Raw genomic sequence first — 19,877 nt, forward strand, 5'->3', positions numbered from 1 at the left:
AAGTTTCAAAACTGTACTTTGGGTTAAATCTAGTCAGCTTTCAATTTCCACATGGTCACAAACCCAGAGTCAACTTCAATTTACATGTGTCAGACAAAGAAAAACAAAAACGAAACACCACAACACTTCAATAAGGACAAAGATTTATTTAAAAAAGAACTGTATAACATTCCAAGAATTAAGTTGAAGTTTCGGATTGAGGACAACAATGAGAACAGACCATTTAAGAATCACCACCTACAAGGTTTTCTTTATTAGTCAATGCACTACAAATATTTTATGTTACATACATCAGAGTTTTTATCGTCAACCCACACATCAACTGTGCCCCACCAAACTAACATGACAAACAACTTTGCTTGAAAACAACGCAAATGAAAATATGCTTCGCACATTACAGTGACATGGCATCTTAAGCAAAAAACAATGATGAAAGGGTATCGTGTTTTTACAAAAGAAAAGAAAACATACAAAGTGTTTGAATTTACACATTGTATTTGCCCGGACAGGCATCCATCCCATTTGACTCCTTTGGGAAAAGAAAGCAACGTGGACAAGTGGGTGCGGGTTTGCATTCAGGACATTTATTCACATGTAGTACTTTAGCTGATATCGTCCAAGTACCATTCTGGCACAGGAGGGGGTGGAAGGGAGGAGGGGTTGGATGTCTAAATAAAGGGCTAAAATGCCCATCAACAGTTAAATATATACCGACGGCACTCTCTGGAATGTCCAAAAACTCTGAAAACTGATGAAACCAGAGTCCATTCAAAAAGTGAAATGACCAAAGGGTTCTCAGTCATCAAACTTTATCTTCTTTCCCTGCGGTTTCACTCCAAATCCGCCGCCACCACCTCGTCCACCTACAAGAAGACAGACAACGACAACCGGTCAAACGACATAGCATTTAAAAAATAACAGACGGAAGAGTAATTTTCATAATAGAAAGTCAGAAATATCTGAGGCCTGTCAGTGTAACGTCTTACCTCTAAAGCCACCACGTCCACCTCCACGAGGACCTCCTCTTCCGCCGCCACCGCCTCTGCCGCCACGACCACCGAATCCGCCGCGACCCCCTCTGCCGCCGAAACCACCGCCGAAACCGCCACCTCGTCCTCCACGGAAACCACCTTCGCCCTTGGGTTTGGCGTAGTCCAAGGTGACCTTGCTGCCGTCGATCTCCCCGTCCTCCATGGCCTCCTTGGCAGCCTTACAGTCATCCTCATTGTCGAAATCGACAAACCCAAACCTTAAAGACAATGGAGCTTCGTTATATTTCAAATAAAAAAATAGATATTACATGACTGTCAGTGCAGTTAGGTTTCACAGCAAAGGAAAAAAAAACACACAAAGATATCACTAGCTCAACTGCTTGATGAGATTTTAGGCACCAATTACCTGACAAGTGGCCATTACTGATATACTCCATTAAAATTTCTCAATCAGATGTAAAGCTCTGAAAACTGTCACTGCTCCTATGAAAACGCAGTTTTAAGTCGCCACATTAAAGTTTCGGTTTCTTGCACCACAGCCGCGTGTGCATACAATCTTCACTGTCTTCGCACAGGCCACTCAAGTAATCGCCATTTCTAAAATACATATTCAAGTCTGATCCAGACCAGTGTTCACTGCCTCACTTTAAAGCACTGTATTGCCCCGTTAAGACACGAACACGTTGTCTTCTGCACCCTGGAACTTACCCTTTTGAGGACCCAGTGTCTCTGTCCGTGACGACTCTTGCACCTACTGACGTTTCAAAAGCATCTTTGAGGGTGAAATCTGTCGTGTTCTCGGAGAGACCTTTGACGAAAAGGGTTTTAGTTGGACCTGAAAAAAACAAAAACAAAAGAAAACGCATTCAGTGTCGACCGTAGTATCGCCATCCACTGACATACTGATCATACATTGGGCAGATCAGGACTTGACTATCTGATACTTCACAGAGTTTCAGGAGGTTTCAGTTGTCATCATATCTGCCTCCATTGATGGCCACAGTGTTAGAGTTTAGAGATGTACCTGAACTCCCCCTGCCGCCATCTCTGCCGCTGCTGTTCTGGCTGTACTCCAGTCGGATTGATCGCCCTTCAATTTCTATGTTGTTGTGGTTTTCCAGCGCATCCTTGGCATCCTCTGCACTCTCGAACTCCACAAAGGCAAAACTAGGAACAGAAGCAAGTATTGATAAGTGAGATCCCGTCAATCCGCTTGGTTTCTTTCAAGAGTGCTGTAAAGTTTCAAATAAGACCCTTCTACATGTAGCACAGCAGACATGAGCCAACACCCACATGCAAACAGGGCAAGCTTGTTTAACTGTGCATTTCTCTGCTTCTCGTGCGAATCCATACAAAATCACTAGTATGATTAAGAGGAGCTCATGAGAAGGTACACAAGTTTATGGCTGTACTATCCCATGATGAAAGATTCATGTGCCGCCACCCCCCTTGGTAAAAATACTACAATATCATTGGACAAGACATTTCTTGATGGCGTACAGAGGAGTTTCGATGAAATGAACCACTCATCTTCGTGTGGAAGACACCTACCCTTTGGGCCTCCCGTCTTTTTGAGGAATCCTTATCGACACTGCTTTTTCAAATGTGGACTGTAATGCATCTTCTGACGCACTGAAGGAGAGATTATTCACTACCAAAGTTTTACAAGCCGGCGCAACCACTGTAAGAGAGAGAAAAAAAAAGTTAATTCAATGGGGAATGATCAAAAGCAGAAATTAAGACATTAAGCCCGTTTTAAATAAGTCACCATTTAATAAATGTGAGTACTCAAATATTTAGACCAGCTTCACATTTTAAAGTGCTTCAGAAATGTTAAATAACTTCATTTAGAAATCTTTAATGCTAAAGTTGCTTATTTAAGAACAGTGCATAATGCACTGAATCAAATGCACAACTAAAAATGCAAACTATTACATAAAAGGTCAAATTGAACATTTTATCCACTTTCACAATTGTACCTGCTGCTGCTTTGCCGCCTTTCTGGCTCTTTTCGCCAACGTAGTCGACCATAATAGCCCTGCCCTGTACATCAGCACCTTGAGCTTCTTCCAGCATCCGCTCTGCTTCGGCCTCAGTTTTAAACTCAATGTAACCAATACTGAAAAACAAACAGTACAAGTTTAAAAAACAAACCCAAAAAAACGACAGTAAAAAAATAAAATTCAATTTAAAAGGTTGTCTCACCCTCTGTTTGAACCACTCTGGCCTGGAGGTATTCGGATGTCAACCGCATCTTCAAAGATTTCCTTCAAGTCATCCATTGTAGCAGAGAACGGAAGATTTTTTACGAAAAGTGTGCGTGCATCTCGCTCTGTAAAAGACAGAATGTCAGCAACTGCATACATGTTTCGACCGGACACACACACACACATATATATATATATATATAAAAGCTTGCATGTAGCATCAGGGTGTAGTAACGCATTACCTTTCTTGCCCTCCTGAGAGTTTTCTTTGCTTCGAGCTCTGTCGAGCTTGATCTCAAGGCCCATGACCTTCTTGCCGTTCAGCTGAAGCGCCTTTAGCATGTCGTCCTCAGAAGCGAAGTCCACATAGCCAAATCTCCTACAGAACAGGAAAAACCATGAAACAAGCACCGTAACTCGCCGAACTTCGACTGTTCTAGATTTTGTTCACATTCTCCAGGAAGACTATGATTTTAACTGGACATTAACAAATCTGCATCTTAATCAAGCAATACCTTCAGAACACGTAGTAATTCATATGAACACTATACTGCAGTTGTAACACCTCTTTTTAAGTAACTCAGACCTGACTCATTACACATGAGCATGTTGATAATAGCACCTAACTACATATACTAGGGTTAACCTTTTAATCGTGTGCTTACTTTGACCCTCCCAGGCGTACGTCAGCGATCTCAAGGCTGTTTTTCGAGAAGAATTTCCTCAGTGACTGTTTGATTTCATCGAAGTCCTTATTTGCATTCAAGTTTCCAACAAACAGGCAGAACCCTGGAAAATGGAGAACATGCACACTTGAAACATGTCTCCATACATAAATACATCAACAGACTAGCAGCAAACAGATTCAGAACAATAAAAGGTGACATCATGTATCAGTATTAAGTCCCTTGTTGATCATCATAAACTGCTGGAAGTATAAAGGTGAGTGAGCCTGGGTGTTTTCTCTCATACCTTCGCCAGGTTTTGCCTTCTTGGCTGGAGGCGACTCCTTCTGGGCTTTTGCCTTTCTCTTTCCGGGAGTCACAGGGGCTTCTGCTCAGAATGGAAAGCAATATTATAGACAGACGCAATGTATTGATCCATATTTCAACGGTTATCATTTGGAGCATAATTTATTAAAATATTTGATTCAACAGATCACAATTTCACCACCATCAAAACTCACCTTCTTCATCCTCCTCCTCCTCTTCATCATCATCATCATCATCCTCTTCCTCCTCCTCCTCTTCATCGTCATCATCATCATCGTCGTCGTCATCGTCCTCTGCCTTTACCATTCCTGCTTTCTTTCCAGGGACCGGAGTAGTATCCATTTCCTCTGAATCTGACAATGATTGTACATCGATACACATTAATATGTCACACAGATCACACACAAATTTGAAAAATCATAGCACTGAAAACCTTATGTTCACAAAGAAGCGTGACTTACCATCATCAGACGTCTCCTTTTTCGCAGCTTCTTTTGCGGGCTTGGCCTTGGCCTTCACGGGTTGTTTAGCCGTTGTCTTAGCAGCAGGTTTGGCTGTTTTTTTAGGTGGTGGCGGTGGAGATTCTTCTTCCGACTCATCTGGACAAAAGGCACATCCATTATGAATCAGTGCAAGTCAACAAAAGCTTTGGTGTCTTGATCAAATTGTGAAACTGTCACAGCGTTTGAGGATAGAACCGGCAGACATGATACACACCGGCACCGAAGACATAGCGCTGCCTTACTTTTCCTCCGTACATAACACACATGAGTACTACACAACTACATGCATGCCAAGAAATGGAGGGTGTGTGATGAATTTCACCACAATCAAATAAGTTTCATTAATAGAAACTGCAGCTGAAACAGACTTACCATCATCATCGTCATCGTCATCATCATCGTCGTCATCAGACTCTTGTGCCTTAACGGGAACCTGCTTGGGTTTGGGCGTCACCTGTGCGGCTTTCTTCTTTGGTGGGGGAGTCTCCTCCTCAGATGACTCCTCTTCTGTGGAACATTTACAGATTAGGAAATACAAAGTCACAAAAATGAATACATTTGGCAAAATGTCTCTTAAACAAAACTGAGGTTAAAGGGCAGCACAAAGGTCACAAGTTTCATGTTGAGTAAGCCATCTTAATTTCAGGAGGGCAGAATAAGAAATAGGGGACTCAGGCATTTAAGTAGAAATAAACTATACTCAAGCAATGAATGGTCTCCATGTGACTAGTTAAAATTAAACCCATTAAAACCGGTTTCCATACTTCACTGTACATAGAAGAGACAATTTAGCTTGACCCTGATAACTTTTTAGCAAGTCCAAATCTCTTTTACTTCGATTAAAAAAAATATGAAAGTATCCACAACTCACCAGACTCCTCTTCATCATCGTCTTCATCATCTTCTTCACTTTCTGCCTTTTTGGCTGAAAATCCATTTTTTGTGGCAACCGGTGCTTTTTTCACAGGTTTGGGCAGCTGGAATTTGAGGACAAAGAAAAGAAAAACATTTAAGTCCATTTCAATCCAAACCATAACTTCTGTGAACGTCGTCTATCAATCAAATGTACTTTACCTCTTCTTCAGCACTGTCGCCTTCGCTGCTGTCCTCTTCCACATCATGAGGGCTTTTTGTTTGAGTGGCTTGATCTTTTGCCGACTACAAAAGACAAGCAGAGTTTCATTTAATGAAACAAAATTGAAAAAATAATCCGTGAGCAACACGTGTCTGAGCCCAGCACCCACGGCCCACTCGGTCCACATGTTCACCGACACCGAGGTTTAATACTCAAAATGAGCAAAACTAACTCAAAAACAGTCTCTGATCTTTACTACTAGTGTAAATCTTAAAGTGCCTGCGGGCTTGTTGAGCCAACGTGCTTTTGGTCGCTCCCCGCGTGTCACTCAGAGCAGGCGCACAACCCACGTGGAGCTCGAGAGGTAGACCTGCTAGCGTAGCGTGCTAGTTACTGCTTCCTGTACGGGACCAAACTTCACCACGTGTGGATAAAACTCGCCGTGAATGAGGCACCGCGCGGCACTGGGATTAAACACATCGGGGATGAAAACACGCCAAACTACACTCCCAGCGCTAGCCAACCAAATTAGCTTCGGCCAACATATTGCGATGGGCTAATGCTAACGATTTTCGCGTTCAAAGTCCACGGATGGTGTTAAAAATCCGGTAAAAAAGGCACAACTTTGAGGGCTCGTGCAGTTAAGTTGGCGTCTTTTGTGTCTGTTTTAGCGCTGCGCGCAGGTCGACAGCGCACACGAATGCCATCTTGAGTTTGTGTTAGCAGGCCTGGGAGCCAGCGAGCAGCAGCGCACAACATGGCTGCTGCCCACCGTTACGATACGTTCAGCACGGGGAGCTTCCAGCCCACCGTGCATTCCTCCGCGGCAGAAAAAGCGATCAAACGGCATATTTTCGCCAAATAAGATGCAAAATGCCAAGCCATGCATACAGGCTTCCTTTGTGAATTTTCGCCCTTTTCTCCCACGAACGCAGCGACATCTGCGTGAAGGCCTCACGCGTAAACATGGCTTCTCTCTGGCTCAAGCACGCCATTTAACAAAAAAATGGGGGGAAAAAAATTGGCGCTGTTCGCTCTTACCTTCGCAAACTTCACCATGGCTGCGATTGGGGGTCCTACGAGTCGCAGACGATTGCACCTTTGGAGTAGACGAGACTGCACGTGAATCGACCCGCACAATCGGACATTGGGCAGGAAAGACTGATTGGAGGAAGACGACGCGGTTCTTAATATCCTGCCATGCGCGCTCTCGTCGATCCCCCACATGACCGCGTCCGCCTATCACCATTTGGCGATTTTTCAACGTGCCCGCGCATTGCCTAAATAGAAGTAACATGGAATTTAAACATTTCCACAGACTATATACCTTTACAGACTTTACCACTAATACATCCCTCATGTAAGCTTTATTCAGCTGATCCTCCTAAACTCCGGACATGACGGAATGTTTTACTTTCATTTTGAGTTTTAAATTGCAATAAAACTCAAAGGAAACACACTTTTAAAACTATTTTGTACTGAATTCAAGTGTAACGCGTGGTATGGTCGCTGAACAAAACTCCTTTATGTCCCTTACAGCTGTTGAAAAAAAGACGAAAAAAAAAGAGAAAAAGAAACACGTGGTTGAAGCAGTTGTCCACAGCCATCAACCATAAGCTGTGCACCACGTGGACATGAGCACTAGCAGCTGGGATACAAATACACACAAGCAGCCCCAGCCAGAGCTGTGCGGAGGACTGAAATCCAGCCTTCAGTTACAACTAATGTTCAGCTGCTTCAAATGTAATATTGTATTACTTAATTGTTACAGTTTTAAAAGATATTGTTTGCTACTTTATAGCTCTTTCTGTTACTTTTCAACTGTATGTCTGTGCCCTGCCAATGTCAGGAATCACTTCATAAAGATATATTATATTCAGACATATGGAAATTACACATTGTCTAACAAATGTATAGCTTTGGTGTAAAGTATTTATTTTTCATGTTAAAAGAATGATCCCATTGACTTATAAACATATCAGCAGTGTGAGACTTCTATGTTGTATAAAATTATACTCAACTCAAATATGTATCCCATGTGTAATACATGTTTTTTTTAATAATTAAAAGCAATCAAATCAGTCAAAAAGGGCCCTCAATCAATGTGTGGGTGTCAGGAAGATGAATCATTTGAAGGTGGGACTTTCTCTTCTGACATGCGCCAGAGCACATGGTCTGACAAGAATGTCCCACTGTCTTCTGCTGCACCACTAGATTTATTTAAACTGCTTTTAGCATTTAGTAAATACATGTTAGTATACATGAAGGTATAAATACATCTTTTGTTATCTATCATAATGTTATTACTCACTTAGTTCATTTAAGAATAAAGTTTTGTGTTTGTTGACAACGTTGTACATTAAGAGTACTTTTCTCAAAATTGTTTTGGTGGAATGATCACATTATTACACGTAATTTTGGTGAATTTATCATAAAACATATTTAACATATTTATTTCAAGTGATCTTTCACACATTTTTTTCATGACTAAAACATGAGAATGCTTTTTTTAGAAACATGCTGTCTTGAAGTCTGAAAGTGTGGGGAGTTGTGGCGTTAACCTTCCACTGGCCAGAGACGTCTGGAATTAAGTGAAGCTCGGTGTTTATGACCACTCAGCATTTCGTGTAACCCAGTTTTCTCATTGTTTCATTTTCATTCTGTAACTCACTTGGTGTTCGAGTTATTTGAATGTTGTTACTAGTGTTTTTTCTTTTTACATATTGAATTGGACTTGATCCTAACCCGTATTGGGCCAAGGCAGGCTTCAACTTGAACAGATAACCAGTCCATCAAAGCACGTACACACACACACACACACACACACACACACACACACACACACACACACACACACACACACACACACACACGCACGCACGCATACACAGAGCATTCTGAGTCATCTATTAACTTCATGCATGTATCAGAGCTGTGGGAACTGTGGAAGGAAACTAGATTACCCTGTAAAAACAAAACAAATCATGCATGTATACAAAGTAAACATGTGAACAGAGGAATTCCAGGCTTGAAGTCAAACTGTGGACATCTCTGCAGAGAAACAGAAGGTGCTGATGACTGCACCACCTCCAAGCCACTTAATGGATTGCTCTTTTCAATACTGAAAAGTGCTATGTCTATCTAGATGGACAGTTCCTGGTGATCTTTAAATAGATCATTCACACATTAAGGCAACAAAAAATGTTTTCAATAAATTGTCTCTCATCTGCTTGTGATTCTCGCTGATGCCCAAAGTCATCATCTTAGAAAATTAATAAAAAAGAAAAAAAATTGATATGTATGCATAAATATATATATATATATATATATATATATATATATATATATATATATATATATATATATATATATATATATATATACACATACACACACACACACACACACACACACACACACACACCACACACACATACATATATAAAATGAAACTGTTGTTTTTTATGAAAATATTTATTATTGGAGATGCATGCAGTCATAGTTTATTGAGCTAAAAACTTTAAAAAAAAAGGCCCTCCCTAAAAGCTTACAGGTTTTCCTGGATCTTTAAACGATCCCTCAGTCTGGGTCACCATTCAATCATGCATGGGGAAAACTCCTGACTCAACAGTTGTCCACAAGATGATCATTGACAGCCTCCACAAGGAGGGGAAGACACAAAAAGTCATTGCTGAAGAAGCTGACTGTTGACAGAGCATTTATGAGGGGAAAAAAAGTTGTAGAAACAGGAACAAAGGCCAAAAGGGGAACCATAACCTAAGCACACTCTTAAAACTGCTGCATTAGTTTCCCAACCCATTTTCTGGTAGCCCTAGATTTTGTGCAGATTTGGTCACTTTTACTCAAAATTGGGGTAATTGTGTTGACCCAGCAGATTGGGTTGACTCCTCCAACTCCTTCTCCATCTTGCAGTGGATGGACTGAGCGCCTTGCATGGCAGCTGCCTCCACTGGTATGTGAATGTGAGTGTGAATGGGTAGATGTGTTAATGCAGTGTAAAGCGCTTTGGGGTCCGTTAACACAGAGGAAAAAGCGCTATATAAGAGTAGACCATTTACCATCTTGCATCTGGGGACCTCTGGCAAAATAATAGAAAACTGGAGTCGTGTGTTCTCACAGAGAATTATTGAAATGGCTAAAAAGTTTATTTCTGTAAATAACTGAAACGTATTTGTGAATTTACAATATTTTTACTATTAATTTGTATGTAATTTTGAGTGATTTTTCCTTTTTTTAGAGTTTTAAAGTTGAATTTTACAGTCTACTCCCTTAAATAGCAGAAAAATATTTGTGAAATTACGATACACTTGTTAACATATTTTAACAATAAATATCTGTATTTCTAATTGGATTTCTTAGTAAAAATACATAAATATTGTTTTTTTCCCCCACAATTACAGGGATTTCTTGTTATATTACATTTTACATGTAAAATCTGAGTTTATTTTTGTGAATTAATTGGCATTTTGAAAATACAGAAAAAAATTGGAAAATAAACAGTAAAATACTGTTATATTACTATTTTTTTAAAATAGTGCAGTTAAATCCACTTTGAGCAATAGATCATTTCATGTCCAGCTACAATCTTTCAGCTTTTTTTCTATTTAATTCTATGCAGAGGCAGAGCGTGCGTCTCAGTACAGAGGGGGCGGGGCATTCTCGACTGGCCCTTATGATAGTAATTTTACCATTCAAACAATACCTCATCCTAGCATCAAACAACACACTCATCTTCACTTTTATTGAGCCAAGCAAACCTATATGCTTCAGAAAGCAGAGTAAAGTCACAAACCAGTCCGCAAACTTGTTCTGAAGAACAAATACACATATGCACGCACACACACATACACACAAATGTAGCCTGACTGTCAATCTGAGAGCGTTCGCTGTCCATGGTGCTGAAAGCGCGGATTAAAAAGTCACGGGCTACATCTGTACCATCTTTGATACAGCATAAATATAAAATGAAAACAGTTGGTCTAAAATCACACAATCTATTCAGATAGATATAGACACAGCTATCTATATCTTTTGGAATTCACGTATATTAGAACAAAATAGACTCGGAGGTCTCTTGTAGTTGAAAGCAACACAAGGCACATTCAAACAGGCAGGTGTTTAAGACCACAACATTCTGATAAAGATAATATTTTTGAAGGTTTCACTGACTCACCAGTGGCTCCGATGTTAGGTTTTGGGTAGTACCGCTAGCAGCTAGCATAGTGTTTAGCATACTGTTTAACTTCCCTCCAAAGAGTTCAGATCAAGTGCAAAAGAAAAAACTGGTTCATGCCGCACAGCCAATCAGCGCTGGCTTACAGCTCTGATGCATTCATGGACAGTCGTAATGTAAGAATTGGCAAATTGGAGCCCACAATCATGTGCCTATACCTTCTGGCACACACTGCTCATTTTATTATAATATTTTTTTTCCGATTAAATGTGAACATATCACATGAAAGGGGGCCCTATGACCTTGTGGGCCCTGGGGCAACCGCCCCCTTGCCCCCACTCTGGCTCTGCCACAGATTCTATGCCATTGCAGGTAAGACTCTGTTAAGAAGAGTTTGGCCTAAACTGACAGAGGACAGCACAGTGATTTCAAAAGTAACAAATCTCACTAATTTATGAATTTGATCCTGCCATATAACCACCAGTAATGTTACATTCATGCAGCAGAAATCAAAATGACACACAAAGCCGTGCCATCTTCCTTCAACATAATGTTTACACAAGAGTTGAACAGATTTTCTCAGGAGAGTGAGTCATTAACCGTCAGCACCACACAGAGGCAGCATTGCATTTTACTTCAACTCTCTCAACAGTGAAAGTGGAGTGAAGAGAGCCTTCACACACTTTCATTACAGACAGTTACTATTTGCTTTGTTTGGTCACATAGTCAATATTCATATTCAGTTTAAAAAAGACCATTTATTTATTTATTTATTTATTTATTTATTTATTTATTTATTTATTTACACATACACCCAAGTTGTTCAAAGAAGTTCTACCTCCATATAAGAAACCATTTATCTGCTTCTGTTGTTCACATTTCCATCAAATTTAGAAATCATCATGATCATATTTCTATATAGCACTTTGCTTTGTTTGTACATAGCTGAGTATTGTGTATTTCCCCCAAAATCTCTTTTATAGAACCTGACAAAATTTCATCTTACAAAACAATCCTGAATTTTCCTAAGCTACATAGTATGTACAAAATACTACAACATAAAACTGCACTAAGTTTTGTCTCCCTGGCTCCACTGAGAACATCTTGTTGACATTCCTTAAATTCTTTCAGTTATTTGCAAGCAAAACTATTTCACACTCACAACCACTGTCATAGTAATTTGTGGAGCTGGAGGAGCTATGATGTTGATCTACGATGATACAATATTAAATCAGGAGACTGATGGAGCAGAGCAAATACTAACCATATTTGTCAGAAAGTGCTCAAGTTGCAAAGAGTAACAGTTAGTATGTGCTTGAAAGAATGAATATAGTTATGGTTGAATGCAGTCATGTTGTGTGTTCCCCATAGAGCCTAGTCCCTACACCCTCACCTACAACAGGCCAGTATGCAGACCAACACAGTTTTCTGTCAGAGCATTTGGGAAAAGACAAAAAAAAAAAAAAAAAAAAACCTTCTGTGCTGCTTTTGAACAGATGTTCCTCACTTCACCTGCCAGATGTTCCTTGAAATTGTGTTTCAGCACTTGAGCTTTTCTTAAGAGGCGGTTGACATGAAACATTTTTTGGAGAACCTCATATGCTGTGCAGGCTCACTGGCTAGTTCAACTCCAGTGAATATATGGACCAATATTACTGTAAAGGGCAAGTACCTTTACGTTACCAAGACCATGAGTCACTGACTAGTACTAAGTCTTTAACCCCCACCAAGCAAAACAACATTCACTCATATGTTTGATACCAGAAATGTATTATTTCCATCGATTTAGATTAGAAACTGGTGTCAGGATGTTAATCATTAACACATGAAGAATGTTTACTGGCTAAATCATTAAACACAGCTCCATTGCGGTCAAACGGCTGGTTAAGAAGCACTGCACAGACCTACAAATATGTACCGTTCAGTAAAAACACAATGCTGATATGAGTCAACACAAACGACCCGACAGAGATGCAGTGGCAAAACCTCGTGTGTTGCATTAAAAGGTTTTCAAATTAATGCCTTATTATAGACCAATAATCAGGGCTGTATTGAATCTCGGCTGATCCCACAACTGAAACAGGAGCGATCAAAGTACACTTCCTTTTCTCCATGCAGTGGTGGGAAGATTTAATCTGAACAAGTACTTCCAAATTTACTCTTCAGCCAAAGACTGTCATCAAATTAATCAGCTGTTTTTGTTGCTGTTTTTACTTTTTAAAGCGTAATTATACTGCATTTTATTTTTGTCATCCTCTGCATTTCTAACAGTGAAGTTGAAAATTTCATTTATTTAGTCAGTCGACACTCTCCTTGATATCATGGTGTGTTCATGAGCAGACCTTTAAATCCATGAACTGAAATAACTGAAGTGAGAAGTGATTTTAAAGTCCACAGCATGGTCTGTGACTGAGATAAGAATAAGACCATGCACAGTACCTCAGATCCTCTCATCCTGATGTTTAGCTTTTCCTAAAAGCAATAAAAAATAATATGCTTTTGGCTGCTGTGCACCACACCACAGGAGAAACAATCTAGAGTGTCTGAATCAGGCTGACAATGCTGATAATATCAAAATGAAACTCAGAAGCTCACCTCTTTGGTATGGTTTTAATGTAACCCTTTTTTTTTAAATAACAAACACATTTTATTGTGTTACAAATTCATGACACATTGAAATCCAGTCCCATGGCAGTTTGTGTTATTGTGGAAAAAAATATTCTACAGCATTTTCTTTTTTTTTTAATCTCACTGAATCTTGTCACTTACATTTTACAATATTAATTTGATATTTTTCAAAAATGTAAAAAAAAAAAAAAAAAAAAAAATGCATATAAATTGATTTTAACTGTGCCCTTTAATAATTGTGTTCAATTGTTTTCTTTTCTGTCAGTAAAAATTTTGATAGTTTTTTTTTTACTCTTTTTTGACTTATTGTGGTCTACTGTTTTATTTGTCTTTCCATTTAATTGTAAAAAAAAAATAATAATTTTCAACTCTGGATCAAAGCTGACAGCTCACTCCTGGTGTGTGTGGCACAGACTGCAGCACATCACTGAGTTGTTTTTGCCCCGAGTCTGATATTGTAGCCAAATCTAACTTTGCAGAAGACACAATATGACCCTGTCCGCTCCTGATAATACTGTCACACTGATTGCCACAGTTGACAGGTCACTACTGCAGTCGCAAGACCTTTGACCCTCATTGCTCCTACAAATAGGATTGGTTGAATGTGGAGAAGGAATTTTCCCATGAGGCATCAAGTGAATATATGTATTAAAAAGAAGATTAAGTGGGTTTCTTGCTGGTCCACTGAAGGACATCCTTAGAATTATCCTGAAGCCTCCTTTCACATCTTGGCAGTGTGCTTACTGTCCTCATCCACGCAGACTTCAAAAAGCTTCCATCCATGTTGTCTCATTATGTTGCTCCCTCGATTCCAGGGGTCAGCAACTTTTTCCAACAAATTTGAAGCGCTATCTGAAAAAAAACCACACAACATTTAACTTTGATTAGAAGACAGACTCATTCACAGTGACTTAACAAGGAAGGAAATTACTAGTTTTAACATGCAACACTTTGTTTCTCTCAATTTCTCTTTCAAATGTTCAGTTCTGCAACACAGTACAGCGATTCATCATGACACATTTCAAAGTAAGGAGGCCAGAAGAAGAGAGCCGTCGCTGCCGTCATCGTCCAGGGCCCCGAGAAGGGAGTGAGCCAATATCGAGGACAGTGTCATTGCTAACAGTCTGTTTAATTATTCTTTTGCTGACTGTGTTTATAGTGACTGAAGGATTATTGTATCACCTGTTTTTTTCAGATTGTATACATATTTGTATATATAGCTGACATTCAACAAGCATTTCCTTTTTGTGACCAAAAACTGTGATTAGAATACAGTGCAAAACTAGAATTTGGCACTCAGAGAGCGCAGACCTCCGCCACAGCTCAAATCAGTCACCAACAACAATAAGAACACCATATATAATAAAAAACATTTTATTTCTCCCCAACACAAACAATGTCTGGGAGAAAGCTGTTTGTTGCATGTTCATATCTCAGTGTGTTGCCTCACAGTGACTGACACTCCAGAATCCCCCTATTTTTGTCTGTTCTGGATCCTGGTATCCGGAATACTTCCGTGATCTGGATCAGCAGCTGATATCTCTTAGAGTCATTGAAGAACTTACACTGTAATTTTTTGCAAAGCCCCCTTGTCATTTATTGTTGAGTTATGCCCAACTATGTCAAAGACTGCCCTATCTCTCAATGATAAAGAATCCTTGAAAAAATTCCTGGATCCAGACAGTGATCCGGCTCATCACCAAAATGTAATGGATTCTAAGTTAGTCCAAGATCCACCTTTCCACAAAGTTTCATTGCAATCCGTCCATAACGTTTTCCGTAATGTTGCTAACAAACCAACCAACCAACCAACCAACCAACCAACAAACCAACAAACCAACAAACCGACATGATTACATAACCTCCTTGGCGGAGGTAATAACTTGCAACCCAAATACTGACTCACTGACAAAAACATTTTCCCAACAAATGTTGATTCGCTTCCTGTCCAGGGTTTGCTTTTTAATTCCCTGTAGTAAAACTTTTTTTTTTTTTTTTCCCAGAAATAAAGGGTAAGACCAGAGAAAGTAATCATTAGGAACAAATGCTCTATGAATGATCCCTGTAAAATATCATTACTCTGTGCACATGCATTTCACAACTTGTAGAAATGGTGCCTTGTTGAAGAATTTCTGTATTATTTTTTTTACTGTTTTATGTATCACCATTATGATGACTGATGTAAAGATGCAAACAACTTTTTAAAATCAAACTGTCTTGTCAGTTTTTATGTATTGAATATCAAATTGAAATTAGATGTTAAAATAGACCTCATCATCTTGACCAGACAAATTAAGTAATACAGGTCCTTCTCAAAAAATTAGGATATTGTGACAAAGTGCATTCATTTCTGTAATGTACTGATAAACATTAGACTTTCTTATATGTTAGATTCATTACACACAACTGAAGTAGTTCAAGCCTTTTATTTTTTTTTTAATATTGATGATTTTGGCCAAAAACCAAAAATCCCAATTTAAAAAAAATTTTGCATATTCCATTATACATCATATTATAATATACTTTTGCAGAAATGACTGCTTCAATGCGGCGTGGCATGGAGGCAACCAGCCTGTGGCACTGCTGAGGTGTTATGGAGGCCCAGGATGCTTCGATAGCGGCCTGAAGCTCATCCACAGTGGGGGGTCTGGTGACTCTCAGCTTCCTCTTCACAATATCCCACAGATTCTCTCTGGGGTTCAGGTCAGGAGAGTTGGCAGGCCAACTGAGCACAGCAGTACCATGGTCAGTAAACCATTTACCAGTGGTTTTGGCTCTGTGAGCAGGTTCCAATTCGTGCTGAAAAATGAAATCTTCATCTCCATAAAGCTTTTCAGCAGATGCAAGCATGAAGTGCTCCAAAATCTCCTGATAGCTAGCTGCATTGACCCTGTCCTTGATAAAACACAGTGGACCACCACCACCAGCAGCTGACATGGCTCCCAGACCATCACTGACTGTTGATACTTGACACTGGACTCCAGACTCTGGCACCTTGATTTCCAAATGACATGCAAAATTTGCTTTCATCCAAAAGAAGTACTTTGGACCACTGAGTAACAGTCCAGTGCTGCTGCTCTAGCCCAGGTCAGGCGCTTCTGCCGCTGTTTCTGGTTCAAAGTGACTTGACCTGGGGAATGCGGCACCTGTAGTCCATTTCCTGCACACGCCTGTGCATGGTGGCTCTGGATGTTTCCACAGGTCCCCCAGTCGGCCCCCCAATCAGCCCTTCTCCACAGTCTTCCTCAGGGTCCGGTCACCTCTTCTAGTTGTGCAGTGTTTTCTGCCACACTTTTTCCTTCCCACTGAGGTGCCTTGATACCGCACTCTGGGAACAGAAATGTCTTTCTGTGTCTTACCCTCTTGCTTGAGGGTGTCAATGATGGCCTGTTACGACCACGGCTCTTAAAGGAGGAAGGAAGTAACATAAAACCCAGATGTTTAGGGTAAACAGAGGTGTTTAATAAATAAGAAGGGTTACAGAAACTAAGGGACACCAAAAGCCGAACTCAACAAAATGAGGGGAAACAAAACTACTGCCAAAGGTGTTCCCTAACTAATATCTAAACAACACAAAACCACTGGCTATCTTCCTAAAGCTCAGAAGGAGCACACAAACAAGCAGTTGATCACTGCAACCGAGCCAGACGAGTGGGGAGCGACAGGCCACCACACAGACACAGCCGCCCCCAGACTGATCCTCCCGCCAGGCTTTTGAAGAGCAGGCTCCTCCCATGGCCGCTCGTGATTGGAGGCCACTGCATCCTCTCGATGGCCTGGTGCCTCAGCCAATAATCCAATTACCCAATCCTGGAGAGCCTGAAGGTGAAGCAGAGGGAGAGAAACAGCCACATCTGCACGTGCACACACACACAACACAAGCCACAAACAATACGGCAGCGGCCTTCTGGACAGCAGTCAGGTCGGCAGTCTTACCCATGGTTGCTAATTTTTTGAGAAGGGTGTACTTCATTCAAAGTGAGAAATGTCAAGTGTTATTTATTTACAACTCAAAGCCATTTCAAAATGGCACGTGTTATTTTAAAGTTTCATTTTTGGAGAATGACATGTTTTGGTTTTTTTTTACTACTGTTCACCACTGAAGCCAGATATTTCCACAGTATAGCTGTATGACGAGGAAATAAACCTATAATCAAACACAGATATAAGTTATAGACCGATATTATGGCTACCGGTAGGAGGAATGAGGAGCTCTGTGCTTCACTCTGGTGGAGTGAGTTTGTTGTGAAGGAGCTCCTGCTGTTGACCAGGACATCACAGAGAGGACGAGAGCCATTACTCAGGGTGGACTTCAGTTTGGTCCTCCTCGCTGAGACCATCTCCACCCGCACCATATCCCTCTCATGAGTTTGCTGTGCCTGTTGGTATCAGCCACCTTTAGATTGCTGCCCCAGCATGATACTTTAAAGAAGATAGTATTTCAAGACTTTCAGCATAGTTTGGCAGATATTGAAGCACCTCAGCAGCCTCACTGTGTAGTCCTCCACAGTGTCCACACTGGCCCTCTGGAGACACAGAGCTCCTGTTCCTCCCCAGGTCCACCAGCAGATCCTTGGTCCTGAGCTGCAGAAGGTTCTTCTCACACCAAAGGACAAAGTTATCCCGTCGTTTGGCTTCATCACCTCCAACGATAAATCAACTCCTGCAGAGTCTTCAGAGAATTTCTGTAAACGACAGGCCTCAGCGCAGCAGCTGAAGTCTCTGGTGTAGAGCGAGAGGATGGGCCCCTGAGGGGCCCCGGTGTTGCTGACCACTCTTCCTGACACACAGTCCTGCAGGCGCACTTATGCAAAGAGAAGGCAGTCCAAGGTCCAGATGTTTCTGTATAGACTGTAAAACAAATAAACAAAACAAATCTTTTGATGAAATCAGAATCAGTTTGCTGATGGTATTATCCCATTATTATTTTGCATAATTTAATCAACTCCTGTCCAGGGTCTTTCCTGCATTCTTGCATTCAACTGGGATTGTCTCAAGAAACAGTGATTTGGATGGAAAATGTAGTAATATGTATTTACATATCGAAGGGAGACGCTGCATTATTACAGCGCTTAAAGACAGTAATTTAGTCACAAAGTAAGGATCACGACGCCACCTGGTGGTTCACTGTTTGATTGACATTGTTTTTCCCTGTGTGTGTGAGTGCTATTTTATTTAATTTATGTAAAAACACTAAAAGATTAATTTGGCTAAAGCTTGTCTAAAAATGGGATTGGATCAGAACAATATTTGTTATTGAAACCTGAAGCAATATATGTTATTTTATTGTGTTTTGATTAGCGACAAAGAAGAGGTATAACTGGTTAATTTCATTTTTGAGTTATTTATGTACCTTTCATCATGTAAGAGGAAGTATATTATCCATTTTAAAAAAAACATGGTGATTTTAAATTCTAAATTTCTGCTATCCAGAAATACACCTTTAATCACAAAAACACAATAATTCTAAAATCAATATAGTGATAGAACCTTAATCATATAAGCTCTTGAGATAAACACTTTTAAGGATGTGAAAACAGGATCGTGAAACCCTATTTCCCCAATAATTATTTTCTCAATCGTAAAACCATCTCTTTTTTTTTTTAAATATATTTTAAATATATCTCTTCACATGCAGGCACACTGCTGATTGTCAAACAGAGGTTTTTAGACCGAGCATAGTCTTTGTCTCCTCATAGTCTTTGCATCGCAGCAACTAACTAATTTTTGAGGCCTTCCATCATGCTCTCTGCTAAATGAACAAATAATGCATTTAATTATTTAATCTTATTTTGTTTGTTTATTTTAAAGAACAAAGCCCTTTATCCGTACAATGTGTGTGTTCATCCTCAGATATTCTCCAGCCACAGTTCAGTTGACCATTACAGCCACATCACTTTGGGTTGTGGTTTATTGATACAGATTACGCTGAATTTGATGTCTCTGTTTAAATATCAGATAACTTGATGTCTCTCCTGAAGGGTAAAATCAGTGTGCTTAGTGTTGCAGACATACATCGTAACTGCTTCACATGTATTCACATTTCCATCTTTCACTACACTTTCTGACCTTTGCATTAAAGTTTTTATTTTTGGTGATTTCTGGATAATTCGAAGAATAATTCCCTTTTTCATGACAAATACTGCCACCTTGTGGTAAGATGTTTTCCTTGCATGGATCAAAAAATACAGTGCTGTAGTTTTTCTACAATTATTTCAGGTGATATTTTCAGTATCTGTTATATTTTTCAGTTACATCTCAGTGGAGCACCTTTGAGCCTAATGCA

The 19,877-nt window shown here is 40.1% G+C and overlaps 1 protein-coding gene and 3 non-coding genes across 5 annotated transcripts; all 4 read right to left on the minus strand.

The window, feature by feature from the left end:
* Positions 1 to 131: 131 nt before the first annotated feature.
* Positions 132 to 6,963, minus strand: ncl (nucleolin). Of its 2 annotated transcripts, none has more exons than XM_030083495.1 (16): positions 6,811 to 6,963; positions 5,769 to 5,852; positions 5,566 to 5,671; positions 5,067 to 5,198; positions 4,653 to 4,790; positions 4,386 to 4,544; positions 4,172 to 4,252; positions 3,865 to 3,988; positions 3,442 to 3,578; positions 3,198 to 3,324; positions 2,972 to 3,111; positions 2,544 to 2,673; positions 2,017 to 2,159; positions 1,701 to 1,827; positions 987 to 1,249; positions 132 to 863 (listed from the first exon to the last, which is right to left on the minus strand). In XM_030083495.1, exons 1-16 carry the CDS (start codon positions 6,826 to 6,828, stop codon positions 796 to 798), a joined length of 1,977 nt encoding a protein of 658 aa, XP_029939355.1. In that variant the 5' UTR covers positions 6,829 to 6,963; the 3' UTR covers positions 132 to 795. The 2 variants fall into 2 exon arrangements, with proteins under 2 accessions (XP_029939355.1, XP_029939354.1); XM_030083494.1 differs by having other exon boundaries at positions 5,067 to 5,201; positions 6,811 to 6,962.
* On the minus strand, positions 2,252 to 2,384 carry LOC115382370 (small nucleolar RNA SNORA75). Its single transcript, XR_003930538.1, has one exon. It is a non-coding gene; the product is annotated as a small nucleolar RNA SNORA75 (small nucleolar RNA).
* On the minus strand, positions 4,059 to 4,129 carry LOC115382373 (small nucleolar RNA SNORD82). The gene has a single exon (XR_003930541.1). It is a non-coding gene; the product is annotated as a small nucleolar RNA SNORD82 (small nucleolar RNA).
* Positions 4,863 to 4,998, minus strand: LOC115382374 (small nucleolar RNA SNORA57). The gene has a single exon (XR_003930542.1). It is a non-coding gene; the product is annotated as a small nucleolar RNA SNORA57 (small nucleolar RNA).
* Positions 6,964 to 19,877: the final 12,914 nt, after the last annotated feature.

The sequence above is a fragment of the Salarias fasciatus genome, chromosome 23, assembly GCF_902148845.1.
Source record: "Salarias fasciatus chromosome 23, fSalaFa1.1, whole genome shotgun sequence".
NCBI classification, from domain to species: Eukaryota; Metazoa; Chordata; class Actinopteri; order Blenniiformes; family Blenniidae; genus Salarias; species Salarias fasciatus.

What these genes read in the sequence shown, in the direction of transcription:
- ncl (XM_030083494.1), bottom strand. An exon ending in CAGAGTGGTTCAAACAGAGG is followed by an intron (nt 3,112 to 3,197) that starts GTGAGACAACCT and finishes TTTGTTTTTCAG; the next exon opens with TATTGGTTACATTGAGTTTA. An exon ending in AAAGACGGGAGGCCCAAAGG is followed by an intron (nt 2,160 to 2,543) that starts GTAGGTGTCTTC and finishes TTCTGTTCCTAG; the next exon opens with TTTTGCCTTTGTGGAGTTCG.